Source organism: Phalaenopsis equestris, unplaced genomic scaffold (genome assembly GCF_001263595.1).
Source record: "Phalaenopsis equestris unplaced genomic scaffold, ASM126359v1 Scaffold235044, whole genome shotgun sequence".
NCBI lineage: Eukaryota > Viridiplantae > Streptophyta > Magnoliopsida > Asparagales > Orchidaceae > Phalaenopsis > Phalaenopsis equestris.
The window spans coordinates 138,718-153,616 of NW_018252935.1; the positions used below are offsets into that span (position 1 = coordinate 138,718).

Here is a 14,899-nt window from a genome sequence, read left to right on the forward strand (position 1 = left end):
TGCCTTAACACCCTAAACAATTGTGATGTGCAAATCACTAATCGCTGTGCCGACGGGAAATTATCAGCCAAGGGTGTATAAGATTTTGTTAACGGTGATCCTCACAGAGACAAAAATGTATATAAAAGTATAAAATAAAAGTAAAGATAAATGCATAAAGAAGACTAGTGTATGTTCATTTAGAAAAAGGTCTTTGAAACTTGAATTAGTATATATAAGATTTTTTATAAAAATATGAAAGTTTAGTGTATTACAAGATTTTTTTATAGAGACATGAAGGACCAACATATTGTATTCTTTTCATTCGATTACTTTAGTTTAGATGTGTGATTACTCATGTGTTATCTAATTATGTTGCTTTAATTTTATTTTTAGGTTTTAGTCATTTGAATAACACTGTCATTGTCAGTCCCAAATCCAGAGTGAAAAGTAGAGGGTTGCGCTAGGTAGTCGACTGCTAGTGTAAAACTTGACGAAATAAAATCATGACATGAAAATTTGTATAAGTATTAGGGTGTCCTCTAGAAGCGATGCGTTGTATGGCCTGAATACAGTAAAAAGTGTGCAAGAGCCGCTACCCCGGCGCCCGGGTGTAGTGTCAAATAAACAAGGATTCTCACATTACAGACGGATGTGGTTAAATAAGTTAGTTCATGAAACTAATATTATAATAGGATCTTGACATATAAGAACTCAAAATGATAAATTAACGGAATTAGTTGATATTATGATGCATCGAAAGATTAATATCTTATGTATTCAAGAAACCAAATTGATTGGAGAAAAGGCTAAAAAGATTAATAACATAGGATTTAAACTTCGGTATTTTGTGAGGAGTCGCACTAGAAATCATGTAGGTATAATTATAGATAAGATTTTGAAAGATAATGTTGTAAAAATTAATAAAGTTGGAGATAGAATTTAGCCCTTAAGATTATTGTTGATACTATGATTTTTAATATTTTAAGTGTTTATGCTCCTCGAATAGGTTTAGATATAGAGTCTAAAGATAAATTTTAAAATGACTTGGAAGAGTTAATACAAATGATACCTTTTGAAGAATGATTTTTTATTGGAGGAGATTTAAATGGACATGTCAGTAGAGTGGTAGAAGATTTCAGAAATATTCATGGTGGCTATGGTTTTAGAGTGACCAATGAAGAAGGTAGAGCTCTTTTAAATTTTGTTTTAACGTATGATTTTGTTATTACTAATACTTTATTCAAAAAAAGAGATGAGCAACTTATTACTTAAAAGAAAAGAACTAATAAAACACAAATTGATTATTTTTTTATGAGAAGAAGAGATCGTCGAGATTGTAAAGATTGTAGAAATTGTAAGGTCATTCCAAACCCAACCTCGATTATTAGTTCTAGATTTTAAGATGAAGAGTTGTAAAATAAAGAATAGTAGGACTCATCATCGTGTAGGACTCATCATCGTAGAACTCATCATCGTAGAATTAGATGGGAGAACCTAAAAGACACAAATAAAATTATTTTTATAAGTTAAATTCATGATTTCAAAATTTGAGATTTTCATGAAGAAGTGAATGTTATATAAAAAAGTAACAAACACTATTAAACAAGTAGCAAAAGATGTACTTAAGGAATCAAAAGAAAAAGTTTCTATAAATAAAAATAGTTGATGGTAGAATAATAATGTGCAAGAAAATATATTTTAAAAATTGGTTAATGTAAAAGCTTAGAGAACTAGCAAAAACATCAAATGGCCCGCAAAGAGTCTAAAAAAACAATCTGTGACGCTAAAAATTCTGCTTTTAGTGATCTTTATAACAGATTAGATACTAAAGAGGGCAAAAATATATGTATAAACTAGTCAAACAAAGAGAAAATAAAAGTAAAAATTTAACTCAAGTGTATTAAAGATAATGTTTTCTTATAACCAAGGGTGGAAAGTCCGTAGGACCTGATGATATCCCATATGAAGTGTGGAAATTTTAGGAAATTTGGGAATTTCTTGGCCTACTAAACTCTTTAATAATATTTTAAAAATTAAAAAGTTGTCTAGTTTGTCGAGTGGAGGAAAAGTATTCTGGTCCTCATTTTTAAGAATAAAGATGATGCACAAGAGTCCGCGAATTAATGAGGAATTAGGTTGATGTGTCATACTTTAAAATTATGAGAGAGGATAATTGAACATATGTTATGACGTATTACAAAGATTTCTCATGATCAGTTTGGATTTATGACAGGGAGATCTATTATGGAAGCTATACATTTATTGACAGGTTTGATGGAGAAGTTCAGAGATAATAAGGAGGATCTAAGAATTAGAAAAAGCATACGATAAGGATCCAAGAGATATCCTTTGGAGAGTTCTTGAGAAGAAATGTGTTGATATGACATATATTCAAGTCATTAAAGATACGTATATTATAGCTATTACTTGTGTTCGAAATAAAGGAGGATTGACCAAATATTTTCCTATTTCTGTTGGGTTACATCAGGGATCGGTTTTAAGCCCATATCTTTTTGCTTTAGTTATAGATGGTATTACTGAACATTTATAAGAGGACGTACATTGGTGTATACTTTTTGCTGATGATATCCTTCTCATGGATAAGACAAGAGAGAAAACCCAGGATGAACTTGATTTATGGAGGTTTACATTGGAGTCTAATTTATGGAGGACTACATTGGAGTCTAATGGCCTTCTTTTGAGTAGAACTAAAACTGAATAAATAGAGTGTAATTTTAGTAGTAGTAGCTCTAGTCACAAAAGTGTAACTTTGGATGATCAAATTATTAAAAGGTGAAAACGATTTAGATATCTCATGTCTGTTATTCAAAGCGACGGTGATATAGATGGGGAAGTTAATAGTAGAATTCAAGTTTGTTGGTTGAAGTAGAAGAATGTTTCGGGTCTTTTGTGTGATAGAAAATTTTCAATTAGACTGAAAGGAAATTTTTATAAGATAGTGGTGAGACAACAATGCTCTATGGCGTTGAATGTTGGCCTTTAAAAGAGAAGCATAATACTAAGTTAATTGTTGCTGAGATGAGAATGATTAGGTGGATAAGTGGTTTTTCACTTAGAGACAAAATGAGAAATGAATATATCCGTGATAGGGCTGGTGTAGGTCCAGTGACGGATAAAATTAGAGAGAGTCGTCTTAGATGGTTTTGTCACATTAAACGTTGACCATCTTATGATCCGATAATGAGAGTAGATGTTCTAAATTCGACTTATGTTAAGAAAAACAGAGGTAGACCTAAGAAAACTTGGGCTTATTGTATAAAACTTGGGCTTATTGTATTATTGTATAAAAAATGATCTTAATTCATTAGAACTAAATGAAAATATGATACTAAATAGAACGCAATGAAAAAAAGGATTCATGTAGTTGACCCCACGTAGTTGGATTAGGGCTTTGTTGTTGTTGTTTAGGCGTTTCAAATAAGTTGAACAGAAGATACTCAAATGTGTATAGAAGATAAGAACAACAAAAGGAAATGTAAAAATGTCTACATGTTAATTTTTTAGTGTCTCTTTCACGTATTATTTGAATATTGAGCTGTTTGTGCTAGAAATAAAATAGCAGAGATTTGATTTCCATCGTCCGACAGTCCGTTCCTGTTTTGATTAACTCCAAGCCTATATTCACAGTTGGTGTAGAGTTCATGAATTTCAATGAAGAGAGATTGAAATAATCCATTTTGACAAAACGGATAAAATTTTAGTGACTTAAAATGTACACCAATTTTTGTACCCTCAGATTTCAACCGAGTTAATTTTATAAAATTCTGCACGTCAAATTGACAAACTCGATATAAAACACTATATATAGATTTTGAAAAAATTGGACGATATAAAATTTTGAAGTAATAAGCTTAATTAACCTGATTAAACTCTTAATTATCATTAATCCCGCACTCTTATTGTAGCCACCGCCTTCGCGATATTAAACCTGGGGGTCTCAATCAAAGGGTTGGGATCCTTAATTCAAAGCTTTGAAACCCTTTTCTCCTTCTGATTCCCCTCCCTGTTCAATCTCGTCAGCATCCTGCTAGTTCCCACAACAAGAATCACGATCCTACACAGTTGCAGGTGAGACGAGCGACACCTGGGAAACTGCAGCAGTAAGTCGTGTTCCACTGCCTCTTCCTTCTCCTGATACTCCTCTTATTTCCCCTCCTCCCTCGCGTCGTTCCTCTCTGTCGAGGGAGCCCACAGCTCCAGCTAAAGTGCTGGAGTCAGGATTGTGCACAAACGCAAGACAGCGTGCCACCTACCAGGTTTTCGAGTTCTAACATGAAATTCGTAAGAGGTAATCCCTATTTCAAGTTATTTGATATTTTCCATTCCTCCCTAGCTACTGTAATTTTGAGATTTGCCACAAATTTTGCATATTTTTCAACTCCGATAGACATAGTGGAGACCAAGTTGCGTCCAGAGAGACAAAGTTGGTTTGTGGGTTTCTAAGTTAGCTTTTAGTCTGAAATCAGCAAGGTTGGGAAGAGTGAGCCAAGCAAAAAAGTAGAGAGAAGGAATTTTCAGCAACTTCAGAGAAGAGTTGAGTCACTGAGAACCGGTTGAAGTACATTTATCAAATATATTTCTAGTTAAATTGTTAATGTGGAGTTGATGGGGGACCGGTTGGGCACAGGTCTAGACTAGCTAGAGTGGTGGGTCTCTTGGATGGGGTCCCCACCGCCCCCTCCCTCCTCTTTCCTTTCTTTTTTCTCCCTTCCTTTTTCTTTACTTTCTTCCTCTTCCTAATTTTCGTATTACGCCTTTTCCTAATTTAAATCCTTTCCTAAATGTCTAAATCTTGATTTTATTCTCCTCCCCTAATTTAAATATTTCCTAAAATTTAAGATCTTGATTTTATTCTCCTTCCCTAATTTAAACAATTCCTAAAATCTGACATCTTGATTTTATTTTTCTTCTTCTTGCTAAAATCTGAGTCTTTGTGTTGTACCTGCCCTAATGGTACCAAAAAAAAATGGATCATGGAGGATGTGTATCGACAGCGGAGTCATCAACAAAAATAACTATCAAGTACATATTCTCATTTCCTCGACTAGACGCACTTGAGGCAGTTAGACAAAGTCACTCTGTTCTCAAAGATCGACTTACATAGTAGATACCACCAGATACAGATGAGACCAAGTGACGAATGGAAGACCGCCTTCAAGACACAAGATGGATTATACGAGTGGACAGTCATGCCTTTCGATCGGTCAAACGCACCCAGCACCATCATGAGATTAATGAATCGGATATTTCAATCCTCATCAAGAAGTTCGTCGTAGTCTACTTTGACGACATACTAGTATACATTCATTCTGAAGAGGAACATGCACAACACTTGACAGAAGTATTCAAAGTACTCCGGAACGAGAAACTATACGTTCATCCAAAGAAATGCACACTCATGACAAATAAAGTATATTTTTTGGGTTACATCGCATCCAGAGCAGAGCCATTATAAGCGCATTCAAATGGACCCAACAAAAATCGAAGCCATTATAAGCTCAACCAAACCCATTCGTTCAACAAATTAAAACAGTTTTTGGGGCAAGCATCATTCTATCATGGCTTCATTTAAAATTTTAGCACCGTTACTGCTCCCCTCGCCGAGCTTTTAAAAGGCCGAGTTCACTTGACCAAGAACTGCTCAAACTAGCTTTAACACACTAAAAGAAAAAGTAACTCAAGCACCCGTTTTGGCCTCATCAAATTTCACACAATTATTTTTAAGCATAATGTGATGCATCGGCGTCGGAATAGGGGTTGTACTGAGCCAGGGAAGTCACTCCATTGCCTTCTTCAATGATAAACTAGACGACTACAGGAGGAAATACACGACATACGAAAAAAAGTTCTATGCAATCGTTCGAGCCCTAGAGCACTAGAGCCACTATCGGTTGACAAGAGAGTTTTCACTATTTACAGATCATGAAGCCTTGAAATTTATGAACAGTCGGGGTAAGCTTAAAGGCCGAGATGCAACTTAGGTAGAATTTTTTACATCATTTAATTTTGTGTTTAAACACAAAGCTGGAAGCAAGAACTGCGTCGCAGATGCACTAAGCAGACGCCATTTATTAATCACTTCAATGAAAACAAGCGTCATAGGGTTTTAGATCATCAAAGACCTGTACACTGCAGAAAAAGACTTCAAAGATATCTGGAAATAATGTTAGGAAAAGTCGACCGGGCAGTACTACCATGCAGATGGCTACTTGTTCTACCGCAATAAACTATACATTCCAAGATGGTCTTTAAGATAAGCAATTATACAAGAGAACCATAATGGAGGACCCAGCAGGTCATTTCGATAGAGACAAGACTCAAGCCTAGTCTAAGAACACTTCTTATGGCCTCGACTAACAAGGGATGTAGAGAGATAAATCCGACAACGCAGGATTTGTTATTTGGCAAAAACAAGTTATATACACCATTACCTATACTGAAAGCACCTGATGGATGTCAATATAAAATTCGTACTAGGTCTTCCCAGGACAGAGGAACCATGATTCTGTAATGGTTATAGTGGGCTGATTTTCAAAATGGCACATTTCGTACCTTATCACCGCACATTGGACGCCTCTCACTTCGTTGATTTATACTTTTGGGAGATTGTCAGAATATGCGAGATTCACAGAACCATTACCTCTGACAGAGATGTAAAGTTTCTAAGCCACTTTTGGTGTGTCTTACAAGGGAAGCTAGGCACAAAGCTCCAATTCAGTTTAGCAGCTCACCCACAGATAGACGATCAGACCGAAGTAGTGAACAGGAGCATGGGCAACCTACAAAGATGCTTCATAAAAAAGAAGATCAAAGAATGGGACCTCGTCCTAGCTCGAGTTGAATTCGCCTACAATAGAATCACAAGCCAGACAATTGGACGCATCCCATTCAAGATGGTCTGCGGTCGTAATCAACTAACATCACTTGACCTAGTTCCACTTCTACTGGCGTCATACGTCATCCAAGATTACAGTCAAAAATTGACCTGATATGCCAATACGATTCGAAAATTTTGGGTTAAGGTTGACCGAATATTTTTTTAGTAGAGTTCGAGTCAGAGAATTCAACTTGTTTATTATTCGAGTCAGGTTCGGGTTGAACCTAAAAACCCAAACATGACTCGAATAAGGACAATAGTCCGGGTCGGGTTCGGATTAGCATGTCAAGTTCGGGTTCGGGTCTTTAAATTTTGACCCGTTAATTATTTGGGTTTGGTTCGGGTTGACCATATTCGGGTCGGATCATTTTCAGGTCAGACACAAACCCAACCCGCTGACCCAAATTGATAGCCAAGATGCTACATAGCAGGTTCACAAGGTCCAGCAATAAACAAAGAGGTTGGTGACGAGATAGCTAAAAAAAACTGAAAATATCAAATACAAGCAAATAAATCAAGAAAAAGTAACATTTCAAATAGGCCACCTCGTTTGGATTCAGTTAAAAAAGGAATGATTCCTGGTAAGAGCTTTTGAAAAACTAAAACCCAAAGCAAACAAACCTTTCAGAATTCTACGAAAACTCAACGAGCACGCATACAAGATTGACTTACCAGGGGACTACAACATTTAGGTCACACTTAACATTACAGGTCCTACTCAAGGATCCAGAAGCTTTGACAGTTTAGGTCGAAGTTCCCCCAACCCTAGGAGACTGATGCGAGGCTCATGGAGAACCGGTTAGGCATAGGTCCAGCCCAGCAGACCGGCTGGTCCTCTTGGAGGGGGGGCCCACCGTCCCCTCCCTCCCCATTCCTTTCCGTTTTCTCCCTTTTTTCTATCCTTTCTTCCTCTTCCTATTTTCCTTCCTAGACCTATTCTTAATTTAAATCTTTTCTTAAAAGTCAAAATCTTGATTTTATTCTTATTCCCTGTATTAAACTTTTCCTAAAAATCTGAGATCTTGATTTTATTCTCCTTCCCTAAATTAAACATTTCCTAAAATCTTATATCTTGATTTTATTTTTATTCTCCTTTCTTAATTAAAATATTTAAGAAATTAGTACCAAGTCTTTTATAAATAAGAGATAAAGTGTCTAGTAGTGTTAGGGACCTTTATTTTGAAATTTGAATTCAGTTTTATCTTAATATTTTCCCTCCCGAGAGCCGTATCCGACGAGGAAAGTGATTCGGCTGTAACCTCATCCAAGGTGGTGATTATCTCCATCATTTTGACTCCGACAGGCCACCTCCACCCCACCTTCCTCTTAGCACCAGCTAGCAGCTCCCCTACTGTCTGCCTACCACGGGTTCGTTCTCTGTCCTCCTATAACACGCTACACCAGCTCCCTTCTACAGCCAACAAGCCCCGCTTCTGCTAAATTGTGGTTCCTGCTGTTGCCCCCGTCAGCCCAGCAGTATGCAAATCAATGAATCAGTTCCCAACCAGCCGTCGCCTCCCTCCCAAGCAAGTCGCAGCCCTCTATGTTGCATTCCAAACAGTTGTCACCTCCCTCCCAACAGGCCACAGCCCGTTCCAACCATTTTTCACAGCCCTCTATCTTGCCTTCCAGAAGATGTTGCCTTCCTTCCAACTGGCCGGCAGCTTCCAGGTCGCTGCCACCTTCATCTCAAGAGGTCTCCACCTTATGTCTGATGATCCCAGTGCCTCCCGCCACTGCAGATAGCCTTCCTGTAGCCCGCAGCCCCTTTTCCTCTGCTCCTCGGCTTCCGCCGCCCTCCTTCCTCCCTGTTCCTTGCCCCTGCAAGCATTGTGTCGCCACCCTGCCCCGCAAGCCACGTCTTCCCTAACCCAGCAAGCATTGTGCCGCCACCCTGCCCCAAAAGGCCACCTCTTTTCCCTGTCCCCTATACGTCACCCTTCGCTATCTCTTCGGTTCCAACCTTCGACGACATTGGTTCAACGCCTTACTATCACTGATCTGCTACTTTATTGCTCCCACAGCAACCTGACACCCCTCCAGACTTCATCGCAGTCACCGATCTAGCATCACTTTGACAGATTCCCTCCTCATCAAGCTTGTGTCTTCTTTATTGAGTCATTAGTTGCAATCATTTGTTTTTCTCTTTTGTTTTATGTGTTTTTTTTGTAACATTATTTTAAATCAGTAATAAAATTGTGTTTTATAGTGTGCTTTGGATTACCTCTGGTATCAATTACTTTATGAGCCACGATATTTTTAAATCTGAAGTTAATTGCATATTCCAGGTTATTTGTTTGGCGCGGCTGGCTCAAGGCAAGAATGTAAAAATTCACCGTAAAGTGACCTAGTAAATTCAAGTAAATTAATTCTAAGCAAAGAAAAATAAATTTTCTAATAAAAATTGTTTAAATCTTAAATTTTAATATTATGTTTTATAAGTTATTAAGTTCAACATAAAGTTATCACAACGCCTGCTAATTACGATGATAAAATTTTAGCACAACAACTAAGGCGAGTAATTACATTTTTAAATTTCAGTAATCTTCTTTTTTGTAAAATGTATGTTTGATTGCATGACTGTTCTAGTTTAATTAGATCCTTCATATTATTATTAGTCATGATAGACATGCATGAAACATGTGTACGAGATGCATGATATGTATGATATACATAATCTGCAAGATATGCATGATAAGCTCTATGGAAAATGACATGCATAATATAAATAAGAGATATGCATGATATGAGAGTTATGTTGGTGAATAGTTGCATAGCAGAGTAAAACATGCATACTAGTAGATGCATAAAGACCTCTCAGAATAATATATATTATAAAAAATGAAATAATTTATATATGGATGCTTATATGTCCATGATTGGAGAAAAATTTTACCCCCTAATGGTACATATAAGGGATGTCAATGTACCGCGCGCGTAGAGTTTTTAGACCACCCCAAACAATTGTGATAGTAAGATCACTAACCGCTATGTCAACAGGACAATATTGGCTAAGGGTAGGTAAGGATATTTTCACCATAGACAATTGCGATGTAGATCGCTAACCTTTGTGTTGCGAGAACCAACGGAACAATATCGGCCAAAGGTGTGTAAGATTTTATTGATGGTGATCCTTACATAGACAGAAATTGTATGTAAATAGTATAAAGTAAAAGTAAAGTTAAGATAAATGCACATATAAGATTAGGTTCATTTAGAAATAGGTCATTAATACATGAATTAGCATATATAAGATTTCTTATAAAAATATAAAAGTTAAGCATGTTAAAAGATTTCTTATAGGGATATAACAGAACCAACATGCATATTTTATTCTTTTTCTCAAATTATTGTAGTTTAGAAGTATGATTGCTTATAGGTTATCATTAGATAACTCATTATGTTGCTCTAATTTATTTTTAGGTTTTAGACAGTTGAAAAAAATGAACAGACAAAATCAAATATGTATTAAAAACGAGAATAACAAACGGAGAGGTACAAATTTCAGCAAAGAATGTTCAAACTTCAATGAAAAGACATTCATAACTCCAACTTTATTAAAATTACAGTCAAACTAACCATCTCGACAAGATGAATTGGTCTAATCCAAGTAAAATCAAGCTCAAATCAAGCCATTAAACCACTTTTGGAAGTTTTCCAAACATACGTGGAAGGTCAAACAAATGTTGACTCTGACAAGCTTTAAGTTGAATCGAGCATCTCGACAAAACGAATCACAATATCGCTCAATTCTGGCATCTTTAAGGCACTCAAATGTACATCAACCAACTTTTGATTAAGAGAATCTCTCCGGGTCTTCCTATCTAAGTAGTTCATATTCATTCATTAATTGCAACCATAACTCTATAAATAGAGTCTAACCCTTCACATGAGAGGATGAGCTTGAAGTCTGAAGAAGACTAAAGCTTAGAAGAGCTGATGTCTAGCATCACTTCGTTGTTGGCCGCAATCGACCACCACTCGTCGATTACTGTCGACAGCCGCCGACCGCCACTCGTCGGCCACCGTCGATCAGCATTAGCTGCCACCCACTTATGACAAGTTCATCTGTGCACCGCCTTCATAGCTCAAAATATTGTGTAGCCCTCTCCCACCTGTGGGACAAGGAACCGTACTTGTAATCCCCAGCTTATAATGGATCTCTTTAGCTGGGTCAGGCCCCGTGATTTTTTCCTTTGCATATTTTCTACATAAAACCTCCTAGTATCTCTGCTGGTTATTTTCTTTCATTTGGGTGTATGTTGAATTCTCGTGCAACGCTAAGATGATAATCTAATACTCTATCGCCGCGGATTTTCTAGCACACATCAATAACGAAACCTAAAGTTGGCTAGTTCATCTAGTCCAAATCCAAGCCAAATGCATAAATGTTCTACATTAGGCATGAGATAATGAAAACAAAACTGAAGTTAAACATGCACTCATCTTTGTGAATTTAGACTGTTAATCATTTTTTTGTAAACTAACTCATAAGTTTACTAAATCTTTGAATAGAAGTTAATAGCTACATTTATAATGCAATGGTCTAAGTAACAATGGAGATGTAGATATGATTTTCCAATAAGATGACTATACTTTTTAAAATGTCCACGAATCTTAAACTTCAAGTTATACATTCCGTATAATGAGGTAGAAAGAGAATTCTTTTATTATTAAGGAATATTGTCTTTATTTTGTAGGCCAAGCGTAGAAATCAAGGAGCCTAACATCAATATAGAACAGAAATCATACGTGTCAAGAAAGCCACCAAAGGAATACAACTACAAGCTTACAAAAAGAATCAACAAACACAGAAATTGGAAATGTGATGAAGGAAAGAGTTAATGGACCTGGTGAGCTTCCAAAGCTGATGTTATAGCATTCACATAGGATGCAATCGGAAGTTTAGCTATATCTTCTGCAGTCTGCATGTATAATCATTCAGCTACATCCCAATACAGAAATTTGAAACAAATTACAAAACAGAATTGATACAATCAATAAAGGGCTTTAAAAATACAAATAAAAGAAATAAGAAATAAACCTTTCTAAAGTTTGAGTCATCATTCTTCCTTAATGCAAGCAGCTCCATTTTCTTTTTAATTTCATCCTTACATATTGAAGGCCTTGAAAAGCAAATATCCTGCTTCCAATGCGCACTATAAACTGCATTGCTACAGTTTTGTAAAATATTTTCACTTAATTCTCCAGAATCAGGTGGATAGCGTATAAAAATATCTTGAATCACAGCTTTTGACTCTTCAGAAAAGCACAGAGAGGTAACCAACTCTTCTTCCTTGTTGTTTTTCTGCTTCTTTTTGCTTTTGTAAACTGAAAGACGGCGATTGGCACCATTTCTGTAAATGTTGAGGTTCAAAGAAATATGTTTGAAAGTGGTAAACGGAAGATGAACAGTAGTAATCAATTGAACGTGAAAAATCAGATGCAACTATGTTAAGAGCTTGTGACCACAAAGAAAAAGTACTATAAGAACTCGACTCGGATCAAATGAAGAAAAATATTTGAGTGCATTTGAATGAAAACATTGGGAAAACAAACAGCTTCAAGACTACACAAAGGCTTTGTCTTTTGAAAACTAGTTCTATTTATATAATTTGGAAGGCACAGGTGAATGACTAAAAATTTTACTGTCATACAATGTATGGAGCATCTTGTGTATCCACTATCAATCCTATGCTTCTGAAACACAAATGCTTAGTGGAATGGGTATATAATGTAGCCCACTCTAGTTAAAAAAAAATATGACAAAAGCTAGTTCAACACAAGCAGAACACGCTCAGTCATTCTTTCCATCAGACCATGTTAGCATCTAGTACATTCATGAGATTCAATGATTTTCTTATGACAACTCAGTGTCACAAAGCGCCAAGTTCTCCTAGTCTCCTTTCTCCATTAATTTCCTAACAAGCTCTGTCATTCTAAAGATTCTGTCACGTTCAATATCACGGACTATCCCATACCTTCATCACCTTCAAGAGGTGGTCTGCCGTCTCTCGCAATAATTTTAATCACCTATTCTTCTTCTCTTAGCATCTGAACCTCATGTTGATCGCTGCATCATTGCTGCAGCTAAAAATCCTCCTTCATTCTCAGTCACTTGCCTGTTTTATATTCTGCGGTGATGCAGACACATCCTATCCTTAACAAAACCTATGTCATAACACCAGTTTTTGCCCTCTAGACTTTAATGTTCTCATGTATTCAAATTTAGAAATTCAACTCTCTAAATCTGAAACAATTTTATCCTAACGTCAATTTTATCAGTGTCGGGGACAAAAGATGATGGAAGGAAGCTTTCCATGAGGAAATTTTAGACTTTTATTATCACTTTCATTAATTTGAACTTAAATTTAACGAAATTGCACTAAAATGTAAAAGATATCCATATGGAAAGCTTCAACTTAGGAGCATCCATTTTCGTCCAAAAAAAAATTGGCAAAGTTGATAAATAGGTAAACTGATTCAAATTTGATGAGTTGACTGACTAAATTGACACTTGAAATGGTGTAAAACTAAAAGAGACACACCTAAAAAGTGACCATTTTCATCATTAATGCTTTTAAAAATGTGTTTGCCAAAACAAACCATTAGAAGAAAAACAATTTATGTGGCAAGTAGCTAATCAATGAACTTGAAAGAATGCACATCAAAAAGTTGCCTCCATAAATTAAATTCCGAAATGTTAATTCCAGTAATTGTATCTTTAAGTTTTAACATTAATCAAATTTTGAGTGATCTACTAAATGTTATTTACTATCTTACTTCTGTTTTGCTAAACTTAAGAAACCAAATTAGGTAAAACCAGAAGTATTTTATGTGGTTGTGATATCGTTCCAGAGCATAAGATGCTAAGTTATAAAATCATTGCAAGCTTCAATTTAGAAACACCTATTGTTCCATGTTTAAGTCAATACTAGTCTCATAAGGAAGAACCAAAAACATAAAATATGTGCATGAGCATGTTGACCTCATTTTTGTGAGGTCTTAGTCTCCTACTCCCAGAACCCATAATCTAGCCTTAGGAGTTCCTGGTTGACCATCCTAGCGGACTAGTAATGGAGCCCACCTCCCATAGAACTTCAAACCGCTTCTTTACTCATTTTTTGTGAAAACTCGCACGAATGGTCCCAAGCACTCAACTTCTAGTTGCAAGGGCTAAGGACCAACATGCAGAGGGTCTGAAAATGAGTTCCAATAGGATCAAACAACCTTAGGTTAACCCTCGGTGACTCAGCAACGCACTCGTTGCATCACACACAGTTTTGGCTTAAATTGACTCGCCCGCCGGCAAACTCGTCCGGATGACGAAACGGACCGCGCCGACGCGTCCGGAACGTCGATTTTAGCTAGAAAAGACACCCATATTGTTAGGGTTACGCGCGCGCACAGTTTGCACAGAAATCGATGCATTTTTTTTCTCCTTTAGCGGGATGCGGGCCCGGACTCAACCCAGGTTTGACTCGGGCTTAAGTGCAATTCGGGCTGGACTCAGGCGGCTAAACGATTTTCAGATTTCAAATTTTTCAAATTTCAAATTTCAAATTTCAAATGAATCATATAGTTAGCCTTAATGAAATTTAATTAGGAGTTATTATAGCCAAATAAAACTCCTCCCCCGTTGGAAATTCATCAATTACCCGCCCATTATCGGATAACTGTCATTTTTGAATTCCTCGAATACAAGATCCCGCTGAGCTCTTGGACGCCCTTCTCCTTGGACGACGAGATTCAGCCCCCTCCTCGTCAGCTCCTCTCCCGCTCGACGCCATCTCCTCCAGTTCGAAACCCAACTTCCTTTCGATCGACCGAAAACTTCTGCTCATCAAAGCCCCGCACCGAAGCTCGTGGCTATCCTTTTCTCCCGATCCGTCTTCACAGAGAAGCATCGTAGCCTCCTTCCACTCGTGACCGAACCCAGCTCCGTCTCCCTATCTCGATCGCAGCCTAGCCGATCGCCTCCTCCAAAATCCCCACCGAAACCCTTCAACGATACCACCT

At 36.9% G+C, this 14,899-nt stretch overlaps 1 protein-coding gene across 2 annotated transcripts in view; it reads right to left on the minus strand.

Moving 5' to 3' along the window:
• Window positions 1–14,899, minus strand: part of LOC110039069 (DExH-box ATP-dependent RNA helicase DExH6-like) — a 104,888-nt gene that overhangs the window by 67,267 nt on the left and 22,722 nt on the right. Inside the window, exons 3-4 of one of the 2 annotated variants that reach the window (XM_020744014.1) lie at window positions 11,925–12,237; window positions 11,731–11,805 (exon numbers count right to left, since the gene is read on the minus strand). In XM_020744014.1, the coding sequence (XP_020599673.1) occupies window positions 11,731–11,805; window positions 11,925–12,237 (388 nt within the window). Of the gene's footprint in view, window positions 1–11,730; window positions 11,826–11,924; window positions 12,238–14,899 lie in introns of those variants that run through there. The other variant, XM_020744016.1, reaches the window with a different exon arrangement.